General features: G+C 40.5%; 1 protein-coding gene across 2 annotated transcripts in view; it reads right to left on the bottom strand.

Moving 5' to 3' along the window:
• Window positions 1-16,167, bottom strand: part of LOC125884154 (SH3 domain-containing protein 19-like) — a 44,789-nt gene extending 28,622 nt beyond the window's left edge. Inside the window, exons 1-2 of one of the 2 annotated variants that reach the window (XM_049568968.1) lie at window positions 15,697-16,167; window positions 1,703-1,739 (exon numbers count right to left, since the gene is read on the bottom strand). In XM_049568968.1, coding sequence (XP_049424925.1) covers window positions 1,703-1,739; window positions 15,697-15,787 — 128 coding nt within the window. In that variant the 5' untranslated portion in view covers window positions 15,788-16,167. The remainder of the gene's footprint in view (window positions 1-1,702; window positions 1,740-15,696) is intronic. The other variant, XM_049568970.1, reaches the window with a different exon arrangement.
• Between the last annotated feature and the right edge of the window lie 495 nt (window positions 16,168-16,662).

Below are 16,662 nucleotides of genomic sequence, written 5' to 3'. Positions count from 1 at the left end.
CAAAAGCGGTAGTGTTTTATTTCCCATGAGCTCTAGCGCGTATTGTACCTGGCTTGCACATGTGTTTGTTTTGGCCATTTGAATGACTGGATTTTGATTCATAAAATCCAAGGTCGATCTTTTAATACACGCTTTTTCCTACATATGTGTGGAGCTTTTACTACATTTATCTCACCGGTAGTAAACAGGCACCGGCACTAAATTATTAACGACCGCAGTCGTGAGAAGCTCAGACGTTACCGGCTGTTTCATCTGTAACTGTTAGCTCACCGTTTATTGTTTTGGTGTCATTTATTATCGTGCTGCAGCAGCTGCTCCTCCTGCCGTCTGTGGGCACACACACACAAAGAGTAGAGATGCCACGGAGGAGACAGAGAGGTGAAAATAACTTGAGCTGATGACAACTACGCTTGTTACTGTGAGTGCAATAAAACCTCCACGAGGAAAAAGTCAAGACTTTATCAATACACCAGTGGAGCAACACTGAAACATGTAGAAAAGCGACATTCCAAATTTTTTTTTTTTTTTTTTTTTTAATATATCTAGTGTCGGCAAAAAATGTTGTTACACATTTCCGATCCGTATTTAGCGCAGTTTGCTTGCCATTATGCATATTTGTTGTAAATTTTAAAAAAAAATATATGAACGCAATTGTTGTTGCTAACAGGAGAGAAGTTCAGTTTCGGAGTTATAAGAATTATAAACATTGGCAGATGCATCGCAGGAACAAAGTGCTGTTTGAGAACAGACCTACTGCCATGTTAAAGCAAAGTCAACACTTCCTGAAGCTGCTTCACAGAGAGAAAACCTTTCAGGAAAAGACTGCTGATTATGGTTTTTAATGTGACACAGCTGCAGGAAGTGTTTAGTAACAGTTGAAGGGGAAAGCTTAGCTACACAGGTTTTTTATTGGAGTTAGGATTTGGTTGTTTTCCACAGCTGACTTTGGGAGCAGACCAGTTTTAAACATGTGTTCTGGTGAAGGGAAACTCCTGTGAGGATGCCTGCAAAACGCACGCAAACTGACCTAATCTTATATTTATTCAAATAACACAAAGGCCTCAAAAATTATTTGAACTTTGTCCTGCTCCTTTTAATGCAGACTAATACGAGCAATCAGCTGTTTATGTGTGCACTGGGTGTTTCACAACCTTCTTACGGTCAGTCTTCTTCTCCCGTTACCATCTTTTAGGTGAGACAGACTCAATCTGAGGCTCCAATTCTCCCATAAACACACACACACACACACACACACACAGAGTCTTTAAACTCTGTGACTTCTCCAGCTAGTTGCCATGCCAACCGGCCAACAGCCCAAATACTTTCAGGAGTGTGTCAGACCCGGAGACCAAAGGGAGAAAGTAGATCCTGCAAGTCTGCGAGGACACTGCAGAAAATGGTCCCAAACTGGAGTCTGACGGCAGAAAACATTTACTGCAGGTTTGTAGAGATATATTTTGTTTTTTTTAAAAGCAGGTTTAAACACGCTAAACATCACTGATTAACTTCAAAGAGCTGTCTGAGTCACCTGGATTTCAACATCAAACGCACCTCCTCGGCCAAAACCCTCACTCCTCCATGTGTGTCACATTAAAAGCACCAACAGTTAGTCATCTTGAGCCAAACGGTCAGGTGAGACAAAAAAAGAGGAAAGAGGAGTTTAAAAAAAAAAAAAAAAAAAAAAAAAAAAAAAAAGTCTTACCTGTGACGATGCTCTGGCTTACGTCTCTCAGGACGACCTGGGAAGAGAAAGACACTGTGATTAATAGCTTATTTGCAAATACATGACATTAATGACGCGTGATGTGTTGGTCGTCTTTGCGTTATGCCTGGTTCACACCACACAACATTTTTGTCTGTTTCAACAGTCACCATGTCACATCAGGTGATTGCGGAGTCATATGATTGTGCTGTGACTTGGCCAACAGACTGTACAACAGTCCACACCAATCATCCCCGGTCGTCTTTCACGACGTGTGTGATGTCATCAGGTTATTCTTGTGCTATTCTTACTATTACTACTATTATTTCAGTCACTGGGTCTGTTCATGTGCCAGCCGAAATGTTGTAAAAAGTGCCACCAGATGGCTGCAAAAAGTCTGTTTAGAAAATGAAGGGATTCTGTCAGCCGAGGTAATAAGGGACTTTTAATGTGAAATAGACACAGGAAGTGATGGGTTTGAAATGACAGCGCAATGCATTAACTTTATCAAGGCAACGGGAGCACATTAAAAGTAAATATATAAAAATACAGAGGAATTAAATTAAGCTGGTAGCCTCTGCAGTTGTGGTTAGTCAAAGCCCCGCCTCTATTTTTTAGTTTTATTCCTTTATATCCTCCATTATGAGGAAAGAACATTGTTTGCTAGCTTGATGCTAATGGCAGTACTCAGCGGGTTGACAAAGTGCCTCTACTGTTTCACACCATCATTTTCCCTTTTTACTCTGTGTGGTAGAGGAAATATCAAAAACCCTGGGCTGTTGTTGTCGTACAGTTGTCTATGGCAGCAAATTGCTCTGTGTTCCTACTGGTCAAAGTGACGGCTGTCTGTCGGAACGTCTTGAGGCGTCCCAGCGTGGCGTCGGTTGTCGTCTACTATGACACACAGCACGAGATAAAACTATGGATTATCACATACGACACTCATTGTCATTCACGATCCGAGCTGACACCGTACGACGCTGCGTCATGCTATGATCAGGCCGATATCGTGAAGTGAGAACCAGGTATTAAGTTGCCCATCCTTCATCTGGATGTCACATGCAAAGAAGCTATACGCCTGTACATCCAAACTTGTTTTCTCTGTGTCCGACTCCACAGCATCAAGTATCATAAAGTTTATGAATTTAATGTTTGGTCAGATGTTTTTCATATTTTACAACTTTAGACTATTAGACAGGTGCAAGTATAAAGTGACAGATAAAATTAGGTAAACTGTTGTGGTAATAAAGACAGATTGACAATTTTAAATTTAAGAGTAATGACTTTTGAGGCCTTATATTCATAAAACTGTATTTAAGATATTTTAAGACTTCTTAGGTATCTACAGATATCCTGAAAAAGAGGTTTAAATTATGCTAAAATCCCAAAACCAAAGTTTGGCTCTGCAATGAAAAGCAAGATTCTACCGCACAGGAAGTGATGCGTTTTAGACAGAAGAAGAACTGAGCACACACCAAAAATGGCGCCACCAACAGGACCTACATCCAAAGAGGAATTCAAGGGAAAAGGATGTCAAAGTCTTTGTCGACTCTGATTGACAGGTGATCTTCAGAAACGTCACAGTGAGTAGAAACAATAAAAAAGACGAAGTAAAAATCTTGTGGACTGACGTGTCCTCAGCTGAACCTCAGAACCTGAATGAAAAGACAAAAGTAGTTTCTTTCTCTCTGGCGTAGAGCTGAACTGTTTCTAAACATGTGTGCGTTTCACCATCCCCTACCTCCTTTGCTCTTCTTCTCCTCACACCCCAAACTGATAATCAGGTCAGCTTGACTTCCAGTGGCGTCCAGAGAAACTAAACAATGACGCGTTTGTAAAATATTCTCCAAAAAGAAAAGACTGCTTTCTTTGTATTCCGTTTTAAAAACGCATAAAAAAAAGTCTCTTTTCTGTCTTCTTCTCTTACCCCAAACTCTCCCTCTGTCTCTATAACTCTAATAGGACCGCCCATCTGTTCTGGCCAGCTTCCTGATTGGCAAAGAGCACCCAGGAAGTGAGGCTGTGATTGGCTGCTGTGGGATTCTGCTGCAGTCATCAGGAGTTTTAACACTTCCAGATGTTTGTCCTGCTGCTGCAAGCTGGCTCAGCTTTGTGCTGGAGCTGCGTTCAAACACGCAAAGATGCACACCGCAGCAAATTTTATCCTGCACTCGTCATCTGTTGGCTTTTGTGTTTGACATGGCAGGGTCGGAGGTTACAAGAGAGATTGGAAGAAGGGATTTAATGTTAACTCAAGGAAACTTCAGCTGCTTTAATAAAGACCTTTATATGAACAATGGAACTAATGAGCACATGGATGTGAAAGGTGTTGTCTGTAGTGATGAACCCATGGAGAAGAGAGTTATCACCAAACTCTGCAAAGCTTTTAGCATCTTTCAGCTACAGCTCGCAGTTTAACTGTTCTGGTTCACTCTTCACTGCTCTCATCAAATTAATTTCCAGACTCATGCAGCTCTTTTCACCAAAAAACGTACGTAAATCCACTGTGCACTACCCGTTAAAGACTTGTGAACATCATTTAGCATTTGGATGTTAACTCAAACTAAAACAGAGCGAAAAGAGAGTGAATATTAGACTTATATTCATCAGCTGGACAGGTACACAACCAGGGATGCAACTTAGTACTATTTTCATTGCTGATGCGTCTATAAAATAATGAGTAATAATAAAAATATGCCATCACAGTTCTCTAAAACCCAAAGCAGTAACATCACATTGCTTTATTTTTCCGGCCAACATTTTATCACCTACAGATATGAGTTTATTATCTCCTACAACAAAAAAAGCAGCATTTTGGTTTAAAAAAATTACTTAAACGAATAGCAGATTAATCAGGGTTTTTGACAAGTAGGTTTTTTCCCCTTGTTTTTTTAAATAGGGCTGTCAAAATAACACATTCTTTGATTAATTAATCACAGATTTGCGTGGGCATTAGGGGTACTGTTCTGAAGTAGTTCCGATCCTACCTCTCAAATAGAAGCTTTTCTGTCCAGCTGGGCCAGTATTCTTTGGCCATTAACCCCTATGAGCTGTGGGGTGCCCCAGGGTTCCATTCTAGGCCCTCTCCTTTTTTCAATATACATGCTACCTTTGGGATCTATTTTTAGAAAGCACAATGTCTCGTTTCATTGCTTTGCAGATGATGTACAAATCTATTTGCTGTTAAAAACAAACGATCAAGCCTCTGTCCAGGTTTTATTAGACTGCCTCAATGACATCCGGTCCTGGATGGAAGTAAACTTTCTCTCCTTGAAAAAAAATGAAACTGAAATCATTTTATTTGGCCATCAAAACCTCTTGGATGGCTATGACAGTGCCATTGGGACCCTTAAGTCTCACTGTCATCCTTTTGCAAGGAAGCTTGGTTTTATTTTAGACAGTGATTTTACAGATTTGACAAACAAAGAAGCTCTATGGTCAAAACAAGCTTTTTCAGTTGAGACTATTAACAAAAGTAAAGGCATATCTCCCCAGAAATTATTTTGAGAGAGTTATCCATACCTTTGTTACATCACACTTAGACTACTGTAATTCTTTGTTCGTTGGTCTCGACCAGTCAGCACTGCGCTGTTTACAGGTAGTCCAAAATACAGCCGCCCACCTGCTGACTGGAAAGAAAAAGCGTGATCACATTAGTCCAGTCCTTGCATCTTTGCACTGGCTGCCCATTAATTTTAGGATCCAGCCAAAGTTTTATTAATTGTTTTTAAATGTTTAAATGGTTTGGCATCATCTTATCTATCGGAGCTTGTTCAGCCTCACACTACGACCAGGGCACTTAGGTCGTCAAACTTACTTACTTTCTAAATTACTATTCTAAATTTCTTATTACTGTTTTATTTATTACTATATTTGTGCTTGATTATTTATATTGTATCTTAGTAACTGCACAGCCATTTGGTCAACTGAGGTTGTTTTAAATGTGCTTTATAAATAAACTTTGACTTGATTTGACAGAAAAAAAATAACGTGTTAAAAAAATTAACACCAATTAATCGTGTTCAGTGGTGCCCTTTGACCTGATGTGTCATTGGAGACCACAGTGGCTTTGTCATAGGATGGTGGCAGATGGGACGACGCTGCTTGGCCCCCTGAATCAAACAAATACAAATACAAAAACACCCACATGGAACTGCTGATAGGAGCACCGTCCTCTACAGTTTCTGCAGTGAGGAATTTTAATACCATTGGAGAACTTCAAGCCTGAAACATCACCTCAACACGAACTTCAAGCCTGAAATATCACCTCAACACAAAGCATTTAGCAGCGAACCTGGAGGTCCGAGCTAGCACAGCCTGTGATGCTAGCGCAAGCAGCCAGCCTCATCAAGCCGCACTCAAGCAGGTGATTAAACGCAAACTGAGGAGGTCCACCCGTGACTAACTAACTCCCGTACAAAATGGTTTTGGTGGTCTGCCAAAAGTCATTTGAATAAAAATTTTAAATACTTTCACTGCAAAGATTGATGTATGTGATACATTTAGATTAATTAATCACAGCGCATGTTATTAATTAGATTAATTTTTTTTAAATCGCACGACTAGTTTTAGTACAACAACAATCACAGTCAGGGAAAATAAAAAAGATGAAAAGCAAGAACTGCAAAAGGGAAAAAAGTGAATAAAACAGGAAAATTGACAGTGAAAATATGAAGAAATGTGCACCATATATCATTTTTTAAAATGAAAGAGCTGTGCACTTGTGCAGGGTTCACAGTTTGAAGTATAAAGATTATGTGAGATAATAATAGAAGATACAGTGTAGAAATAAAGTCTCAAATCTTTTTGAAGTGGTCTGGAAACATTTGATGGCCTGATGAAATCTATTAGTGGATGACGTTCACCTACAACTTCGTCAAAAATTCGACTAGTTCCAACCTCCAAGTTTCAACCTCTTCTTATTTTAAATCTGAGACTGTTGATGTCTTCTCTGTTGTTCACTTTATCTTGTAAATATGAAAATGGAGCTGCAGTTTGAGTCAAGATGGTGTTTTGATCGAGCTTCATTTCCCAAAGGTCGGGGAGCGGCTGAAGACAAACAGTGTGGAAACAACAAACTTGAGATGCCAGAAGAATTAATCACAGATTGACTTTAAATGCAGAGCAGAACCACAGAGCTGGAACGCTGCACACAAACACAAACAGTTGCTCTGCAGTGTGCGAGTTAACATTGTGCCTCCAAAGGTTTTCCATGATTTCAACAACATCTCCTGCATGCTGGAAACTGTTGTTGCACTCCTTAACACGCGAAAAAAAAAAAAAAAAAACATATTTAAAAGACACCAGATGAAAACTCGGTGACCTCAGCGTGTCACGATCATATGCTCGAGTTTCATTACACAACAACAGCTGACTGAGCAGCACATGCTCCCAGATCTGCATGTTTAAGCCTCTGTCCTCATGTAGGAGCAGTAGCTGATGAATTAACAACACTGACAGGTGGATTTCTTTGTTGTTGTTTGACAACAGCTGAAAACAGGGGGCTGTTTCAGAAAACAGGGTCATCAAACTCTTAGTGTAACCCTGAACTCGGAGTTGACTAACCTGAGTTGGCAAATGTTCAGTCTGTGTTACGCTTGTGTGCAGTCCGATACTGCAGTTCACCATAGCAACTCATTGAGTGCGTTTACATGGACAGTTTAATTCCATTTTCATTTGGAATGAAAGTTCATTCCTCTTAAAAGTGATCTTGTAAACACCTAATTCAGAATGAAAAGGGCCAATGCGACTGAAAATTAATTCTGATGTAAGGGGCTGGAATATTCTGTTTCTAATTCCGAATGAAAGAATTTCTTGCACTTCTATACACTCATTCCTCTTTAAGTTCATTCCAGTCTTTCTGCGCATGCTCGTTTCCTTGCCCTTCTGGCGTGATGACGTATATAGCGCGCAACGGGCTGAGATAGAGCAGTCGGACTCGTTGCACTCACCAGTTTCCATTCGCCACAGCACGGTCATCTATCTCCCTTCTTCGACCTTCTGCCTCCCTTCTCCTCCTCAACAGACGAAGCATTAACAGAACAAGGTTGTTGTCGTACTGCTGCTTCATGAATATAAGCAAAACACGCCTGAAAAAGGCACTAAGAACGGCGTCGTCAAGCATCTTGTTATCCGGAGCGAGGAATAGTGTCTTCTTCTGGTAGACATAAACACTTAACATCCGCCCCGCCCCCTATCCAATCAGAAACCTTCCCTGCCCCAAACCTTGCGTGGACCCAAGTAAAGGTAATTAAACTGATCTCCTGTGTAAACCCTCATTGGGAATGAATATTTCTCACGTAAACTACCTGGAAAGACTTTAATTCCGTATGATTACATTCAGATTTATTTATTTCCGAATGAGAAGCCATCATGTAACCGCACGCATTGTCATGATCGTATTTTTTTCCATTCACTTAAAACAATTTATTTGAATTTAAATAAATTGCAAAAGCAATATGAAACTCTGCGCCTCATGATGATGTACCAGAAGAAGACACGTACATCTTAGATGGGACAGGAAACGCATACAGGGTGATAGCAGAAACTTCTGTTTGTTATCGTCTAAATCATTCTGGGGAATTGGTGGTGATCGTGTATTATGGGTCCAGGTGATTCGTGATTTTCAGGAACTGGTACCACCCAAGGTGGAAAAGTCTAGATTGGTATCATGGAAAACTCTTTTATCTCTAGATGATATTCCAACATAATAACCCTCCTCCAGTGGCAGTTCAGTCACAGAGATAAACCTTCAACAGCACCAACAGTTAAACCAAAGAATGAAAAGGCCGAGGTATGTTTCAAGTTAATCCTTAAAGGTCTCAGAGTGTTTATATGCATCATGGTTTTCATGGACAAACACATTTATGCAGGAAATGGAATGATTATATACTTAATAACCTAATTTTACTGACTGTTTGGATTCAAAAAAGGTTATTTTGGGTGCAGGTACCCTCTAATGGCACATATACAGTCAGAATAGGTCATATCTGATGGTTTTATGTGAAAGAACACCCTAAAAACTAATGTTGGATGTAAATTCTATGAAAATATCATGTTCAAAAGCAGAGATATGCACTTCTTTGTGTGATGCTGTGACACAATACAATGGTATAATTTTAATATGATTTCTGGATGTCCCAGGAGATCACAAAAAATCTTGAATGATTACTGTTGCAGTGTCCCCAGGGTCAAAACACAGGTTGACAGGACTACAGGGTTCATCTAAGAAAACCAAGCAGGTTGGGTTCACAGAGTCAGTCACCACAGTAACTGACTCACAGTTTAAGTTACCTCTCTCTCTCTGAAACTTAAAACCCAGAGTTTCCCTCGTCTCTGGGGAAACTAACTCAGTTTTCACTGAACCTGCTGTCTGAAACAGGGCCAAGGAGTTTTACCACCAAGGGCGTCGGCTTTACTCACTGTTTAGCGTGATGTTTTAGTGTTTATATAATGATGTGTCTGGAACACACTTCCCCATCACATCAACTGTCACCTGTCGATTGAATTATAACTTCCTATTTCTACTTCTTCAGTTTATTCCAAATAATAAAGACCATCACTTCCTGTTTCTGCAGTGTTGGTTAGGAGTGGGCAATAGGGCAAAAATCCTCCACCCTGATGTATGGAAGTTTACATCAGTCAAAGCAATATAAATTATGATATAGCAAATTTTCTGGAAATTCAATAAAGGAACTTTTTTTGATCAACTGTTTAACCCTTTAAAACCTAAACTAATTGGCTTATTTTTTCAAATGCATGGAAACAGGGCAACAAGCAATGAAAGCAGAAAAGACCCAAAAACTTGGCAAGAAATTGGTAAAAAGAAAAAATTAAAAACAAGAAAATTAGTTAAAAAAAAATTGTGACATCATTTAATAATTAAATAATAATAATAATAATAATAATAATAATAATATTTTTAAATATAGTTTTTCCCTAGCTGTTTTTCTTTTTTCCATTTGCATTTTTGCATCCCCCCATGTTTTTATTTATTCCTGTCACTCACTTTGACACTGCTGCAATGGACTAAGATGGCTGATTTGCGACATAGAAATGAGGAAATGTCTACACGGTATCTTCTAATTTCACAACAGAAACCAACGGGGAGCTGAAAAGTTCCTGGTAAGCTAAATAACCATCGCAAATAACAAGCTAAGCTATCTGGTGTCACAATATAAAACGTGATTTCTATTTAAAAAGTACAAACATATTGAGACAGCAAGTAGGTCACTCACCCATGTTAAAACTGTTACGTCTCCAGTCTGATCTCGAGCCCACAGCTGATAGCTATGTGGTTTGTTTAAATGACGTAACAGAAGTGCATATTTAACAGATTCAGTGTGGAAAGAGCTCAGATGTTAGATAATGTGACCTGATATGGGGACAGGTGATATGGACAAAGAGTCATATCTCGGTATTTACTGGCTGACTGGTGATACGCGATATATATCTCGGCATTTTCTACGTAACGGGAAACATGTTCGGTTACAAGTCAAAGCCACGTTTAAGATGCCACAAGCAGTTTTATAAAAACTGACTGTGATCAAAATAAAATACAAAGACAGGGGTTTTAGTCCCTGTTTGAAAATACACAGCTGCACAACAGTTACACCTCCTGAACACTAGATGGCAGCGGGGTTTCTGTGAAGTGCTGTAAAGTTTAGTTGATTCAAAACACACTTTAAACACGTTAAACGTGGCTTAATAGAGACAATTTCAAACACAAGTACACAAATCAGCTTCACTATAACTCGCAGCATTCACAGTCAAACACTTGTCTTTATCTGGACACATTTCCCCACAAATACAACATGCTAACATTATTAGCACAAGCCTATGGCATTTTACATTGTATAAATAGCTGAGAGATGAGCAGAGATTTCCTCTGCTCATATGAAGCGAGGATAAATCACACACAGGACTTAAGATGCTATTTTTGTGGAGGCTTTATTGTCTTCACAAGTTATTGTTTCTTATCTGTGAAATTAAAGTAGACATAAGCTTTGTTTCCACTGAGGGAAATGGTTTCAGCTTACAGAAACAGACAGGAGGTCTGCGTCGCTGCAATGTGTACTTACATTTCTAAGGGAGGTGCACGTCAGGTGACAACTCTAAAAGGTGTTGCTGGAGAACTTGTGAGTGAGTGAGGGGGTGGAGCTGTGCAAAGAGTGTGACATAAAGGAGAGATAAACACTGGTATGCTTCATGTGACGCAACCTGACCCTATATCAATATAAATGGTGTCTAAATGTAGGCTATATCTTGCTTGAAAATACATCGATGTATCTTTATATCGCCCAGCCCTCAGACACAGCCGTCACCCCACAGTGTCATTATGTTCCACCCAGGAGCGGCTGCTGAGTCAGGTGCAACACATGTTAAGTCATGTTAAGCCTAATATCAAAGGGGTTGATTTTTTTTTTTTTTTTTTTTACAATGGCCCAACCCCAACCACAAACATTATAACTGATATATTGCTCAACCCAAACTGAAACCACGTTATCCAGATAAAAGGCTCCTGTGTGCATCATGTGGGCCACGTCTCTGCTCTCAGAGCTGCTGCTATTTACTCAACACAAAGGAGAAACTACATGCAGAGAAGGCTGTCTACAGTGAGCATGGCTTCCTGTACTGACAGCAGAACATCTCTTATATACTGCATCATGTGGTTATTCAAAATAAATAACCTCAAATGCAAATAATCCAGGTTATGCTCAGGGATGTGTTCTTTCAGTTCAAAGTCTTGACTGGGTGCTCTGTGTCACAGTATCACTTCAAAAAAAGGTGCTCAGACTTGTGTCGTAATTTCCCCAAACATGAACCCAGCCCTCGCCTGGAGGGGCTGAGGCGAGGGCATCGTCTGAAAGGCTCCTGTGGGATTACACACTCCTCTAACTCTCACACACAAAAACACGAGTACAAAGAAGAATCACGTTAAATTATAACTTGTGTTTCCCTGAATGAGACAGAGTCTTGGCACAGGCCTGCACCATTACTCTGTGTATTTATGCCCACATGTGTAAACTTTGACCCAAATGATGACATGTCGGCATGTTGATACAAGAATTTATGGCTTTGAGGTTCAAGCCGGTTACGCCCACACTCACACAGAGCTTTTCTGCCTGCAATTTGAATCTCTTATCAGTTGTTTAAGAATACATCCGCGTGCATAAAGTCAGTCATTCCTCAAATATTCTCTTTGTGAATAAGGGTGCATTAAATGTAAGAGGACAGTAAAAAATATTCAACACAGTCTCTCAAACCTCAAGCTGACATGTTCACACTGCTTGTTTTGTCCAAACAATATTCCAAAACCTGGAGATATTCAGCTGTATGTCACGGAAATAAAAGAAAACCAGCAGCTGGAACCAGAGATTTTTGACATTTTTGCTTCTAATGCGCTCCTGATGCTCGGGGAAAGAAGTTAGAGGTTGTTACTAGTACTTTGCTCCCTGTCTTTTAAACCTCAGGTAGATAATCTTCTTAAAAAGCTGAGGCTGAAGTTTCATTTCTGAAACAAGTCCTGTTTCTGCTCTGAGGCCAGAAAAAGACTGGTTGCTCCTTCGTTCTTACTTATTCTGGGTTATGCACGAATGCATCAGCAACAGTGTTTTCAAAACACCCCTGTTGTTGACAGAAAGTTGAACTCGCCCACCCTCACGCTCAACGTCGCGGTGACGCAGACCCCCATCTGTTTCTGTAAGCTGAAACCATTTCCCTCAGCGGGAATGAAGCTTGTATTTACTTTTATTTCACAGATAAGAAACAATAAATTGTGAAGACAGTAAAGCCTCCACTAAAATAGCATCTTAAGATATCTGTGTGATTTATCCTTCAGGGATTTATACTTCGGGATTTATCCTGGCTTCATAAGAGTAGAGGAAATCTCCACTCATCGCTAGGCTAATGTATACCATGTAAAATGCCATAGGCTGGCGCTAATAACGTTAGCATGTTGTATTTGTTTGGAAAACGTGTTTAGTGTAAGACAGTTGTTTAGTCAGTGAATCTTGTGAGCTGTAATGGAGTCAAATTATGTGCCGTTACCTTTGTTACATGTTGCTGTTGTCCCTGGTTTTATATGAGAAGAGGAAAAGATTGCTAGTTGCTAGGCTAATTTATATAATGTAAAATGCCATAGACTTGTGCTAATAACGTTAGCATGTTGCATTTGTGGGGGAAATGTGTCCAGATAAAGACAAGTGTTTGTCTGTGAATGCTACGATTTATAGTGAAGCCAGTTTGCGTACTTGTGTTTGAAATTGTCTCTATTAAGCCATGTTTAATGTGTGTTTAATGTGTGTTTGAATCAACTATATAAATAAAGTTTGATTTGAACTAAACTTTACAGCACTTAGCACAATCCTCCACCGCCGACTAGTGTTTTGGAGGTGTAACTGCAGAGTGACACAGACACACCACTGCAGAAGTAAAAATAACGTGCAGATTTTTTTTCCCCACGACTAATCGATTAGCTGAAGATTATGTGCGACTTTAGTTGACCGAGATTTTCTTTGGTTGCCTACAGCCCTAGAGATTTGTTACATACTGTAAAGCTCTCACTCATCACTGTACGATATTCTGAGCTGCATTGATGGAATCAGAGTGTAAAATATCAAAATCATGTGTTTAGTGTGTCAACGACCTCTGTGTTTGTTAGAAGCTCTGTTTTAAAACAATGGGAAATAGATCCCTGAGACAATGAAATTATTTTACTGACCTACAACAACGTATGACTCTTTTTTTTACCGGGGACGCCGGACTTCGTTCATGGATACTATTTTCTTCAGTGATCTGATTCGGACACCCGAGGTCTGGGTGTTGACAAGCTAGGATCTGATACTCTGAAGTCAACCTGCTTTATCTTGGTAAAAAAAAAAAGAGAGCCAGCTTGGTAGCACTGAAAACCTAGAGTTATCCCTCAAGTTACCTCACTAACTCCAAATCCTGCTTCGTAGTACGGGCCCCTGGTCTGTTTGTTTAGGAAGGAAGAGACCTCTGCAGACAATTGACCTATGGCTAAGCCCCGCCCTCAAACACGATGAGCCAATCACTGCGTATAGCCATTCCCATACACTCGGACATTCTCTGCCTGGACGTCCATTGAAATGCATTACAGAAAGTCAGTTTTGTTCGGTTTTATGAGCTTTTTCAGAGATTTGAAGTTTAAAAATGGTCAAACGGTGTGCATGGGGTACATGCAACTCTGACACAAGGTATCCTGAGAGGCTGGGCGACCAGGTGTATTTTTACACTTTAAACCACATCTCAACCGAGAAAAGTGTCTCCTTTGGATAAAGTTGTGTGGTAACGTTAGACCACAACATCAACTCAACGTGAATAAGATTAACAATGATGTCTACATCTGTTCTAAGGTAAGTCAACATTGTGTTTGAGGCAACATATTGTCACTTTGCTGCAAAGAAATATAAAGTTATCTTTAACATCTCTAGCTAATCATCATGTCACCTTGTTTGCTTGGTACTTTTGGCTTCATATTTTTCGGTTCGTCATTGTTAGCTGTTGTTGTCCAAAGGGCTCTAGTTAAGCTAACGTTAACTTCTGGAGCTTAGCTTCATTAACTTATCTGTAATGGCAGAGATAACAAAGGTTGGCAAACGTTATGCTGAATGATTCAGTGTAAATACTGTAGCACCAAACTAACGGAGAGACACTCTTGGTAAAGATGGTAAAAAGGCCGTTATCCTTTTCTCATATTCTGAGCCAAAAACCTTAACTTCAGTGGCACTTTAACTTGTTGTCTTTGATGGCGACGGCAACCAGATGCGGTTCACAAGCGTACACTGTGACCTGTAAATTTTGGCTTGTAATTTAAGCTTTTCATCGACCTTCTCAACAATAAAATGATGAATATATCCCTCAATGCGTAGTTTAGGCCCTTTTGGTTACTTCTCAATGACATCTGATCGTTATGTCTCCAAAAATCATCAGTTGCCTCCTGTGAAATGCCGTGTACTGTGACACCTGCCATAGCGCCGGTCACTGAATGTTGATAGTTTGTCCCAGTGAGTGGAGGGGGGCGTGGCTTAGCCATAGGTCAATTAGGCTCTCGTATCGGAGTAAAAAGGTGAGCACATGTTAGCAGGTCCTACAGTAGGTTAGCGGCCCATGTCAAACATGCTGAGCAGCACTGGGGAAACACTGGAGGCATGCAAGCGAGAAGAAGTGTCAGCTGAAATTAACAACTTATTTCAGGTGTTTCACACTATGTGGCTTTTTTTTGTCGCATACTTGATTGAACGGGCCTCTGGTCTCTCTTGTAAATGAGATTCCAATCTCAATGGGACTTCCTGGTTCAATAAAGGTTAAACAAATAAATTAAAATAAACAGTTTGTGCAGCTCTCAAGGAAGCTGCAGGACCAGTATCGGCTGTAAAAATCCAGTATAGTCAGGCTCTGAAAAATGCTTAAAATGATTAATCAGATACCAAAACATGGAGGATGGTCGACTATTGACAAAACTTCTACACAAATTCAGCACTTTAAACAATAAATACAAACCCACAGGATCTTTTAAGCTTTTCAGCACAGACTCTGTGCTGCACACTGCTTTGTGGCTTTATGACAGCTTCATATTTTGCATGTTAAACCAGTAAGTTACTGGTATTTCAGTCCAGTGTACTGTACATACAGTGGTAGGAATAGCTGTGTCAGTGCTATGAGAGATTTTACAGGGACACTACAAATATCACAGAGGTGGAGGGGCCTGAAGCAGCTCTGAGGACTTGAAGTACCTTTAAACTCACCAGTATTAGCACAAAATACTGCAGTGACACATAAAGAATATTAAAGATATATTAAAGGGGCTTTCTCCTTTGATATCTGGTCCTCTGTAGTGTCAGTTCAGGGTTTGTATTTCCAGTTTAAGCATGTGACAACTTATTTTTCCCACAGCAGTTAAACTGAATCAATGTCAGGTGCAAACGGCTTTAAACAGGAGATATAAGCGACATATTTTGGGTTTGTTTTACCTCCGGAGCTGTTCGGCTGCCGTCGTACCACTTGTTCCCGTGTGTCCCTCATCATGTTTTCCTCCTCTTCCTCTGACCGGGCTTCGGCCATTTCTCCTGTCTTTGCGTCTTTATCCTCACTTTTCTGTCTGTCTGGAGAAAATGGAGCTGGGTCACAACAGAGACAGCGGCACCGACATTATTCCGCCTCCTGTTTTGTCGTCGCTAACATCCACCACAACAACCCGGGACAAGTTCACCCAAACACGGTCAACTTTCCGGGCCCGGGAGGACTTCCAGCCTCGGTCAAACTCTCCGGCTCCGTGTCGGAAAGCTCCGGAGACGTTAACCCGTCCAAACCGCGCTGTTAGTTGGACACAATAAGTGTCGTTGTGTTTGGTTTCGGCTGAAGAGTTTCTCCAAGCTTCCCTGTCCCCCCCCCCCGCCGGCCGGGTCGCGAGCTCAAGATACAGAGCTGCACGCGCTGAGGCTGCGTGACGTCACCAACTGGAGAAAAAAAAAAGAAAGAAAAGAAACATGAGGAAAAATGGAGGGCAAAACAATTAGCTTAGCTAACACAACACATGCTACTGTCTGTGCTGAAGGAGCAGCAGAAGTTGCAACACCAGAATTTAAAAATACATTTTTACAACTTAAAGTTCTGCATTCAAAGTAAAGTGAAATACAGGGAGAAAATAATCTTACTATGTAATGATGAAAACTCTGTGTGTGTGTCTGTTCCACGTTTTTCTCCTCACTGACTTGGTCAATCCATGTGAAATTTGGCACAGTGGTAGAGGGTCATGGGAGGATGCCAATGGAGCAATATTACATCAATTGGCCAAAGGGGGGCGCTATAGCAACCCATTGAAATGTCAAACTTTGAATGGGCATATCTCATGCCCCGTATGTGGTAGAGACATGAAACTTTGCACAGAGATGCCTCTCCTCATGAGGAACACATTTGCCTCAAGAACCCATAACTTC

The sequence above is a fragment of the Epinephelus fuscoguttatus genome, linkage group LG23 (assembly GCF_011397635.1).
Source record: "Epinephelus fuscoguttatus linkage group LG23, E.fuscoguttatus.final_Chr_v1".
NCBI lineage: Eukaryota > Metazoa > Chordata > Actinopteri > Perciformes > Serranidae > Epinephelus > Epinephelus fuscoguttatus.
This window is presented reverse-complemented; position numbering and strand designations above follow the sequence as displayed.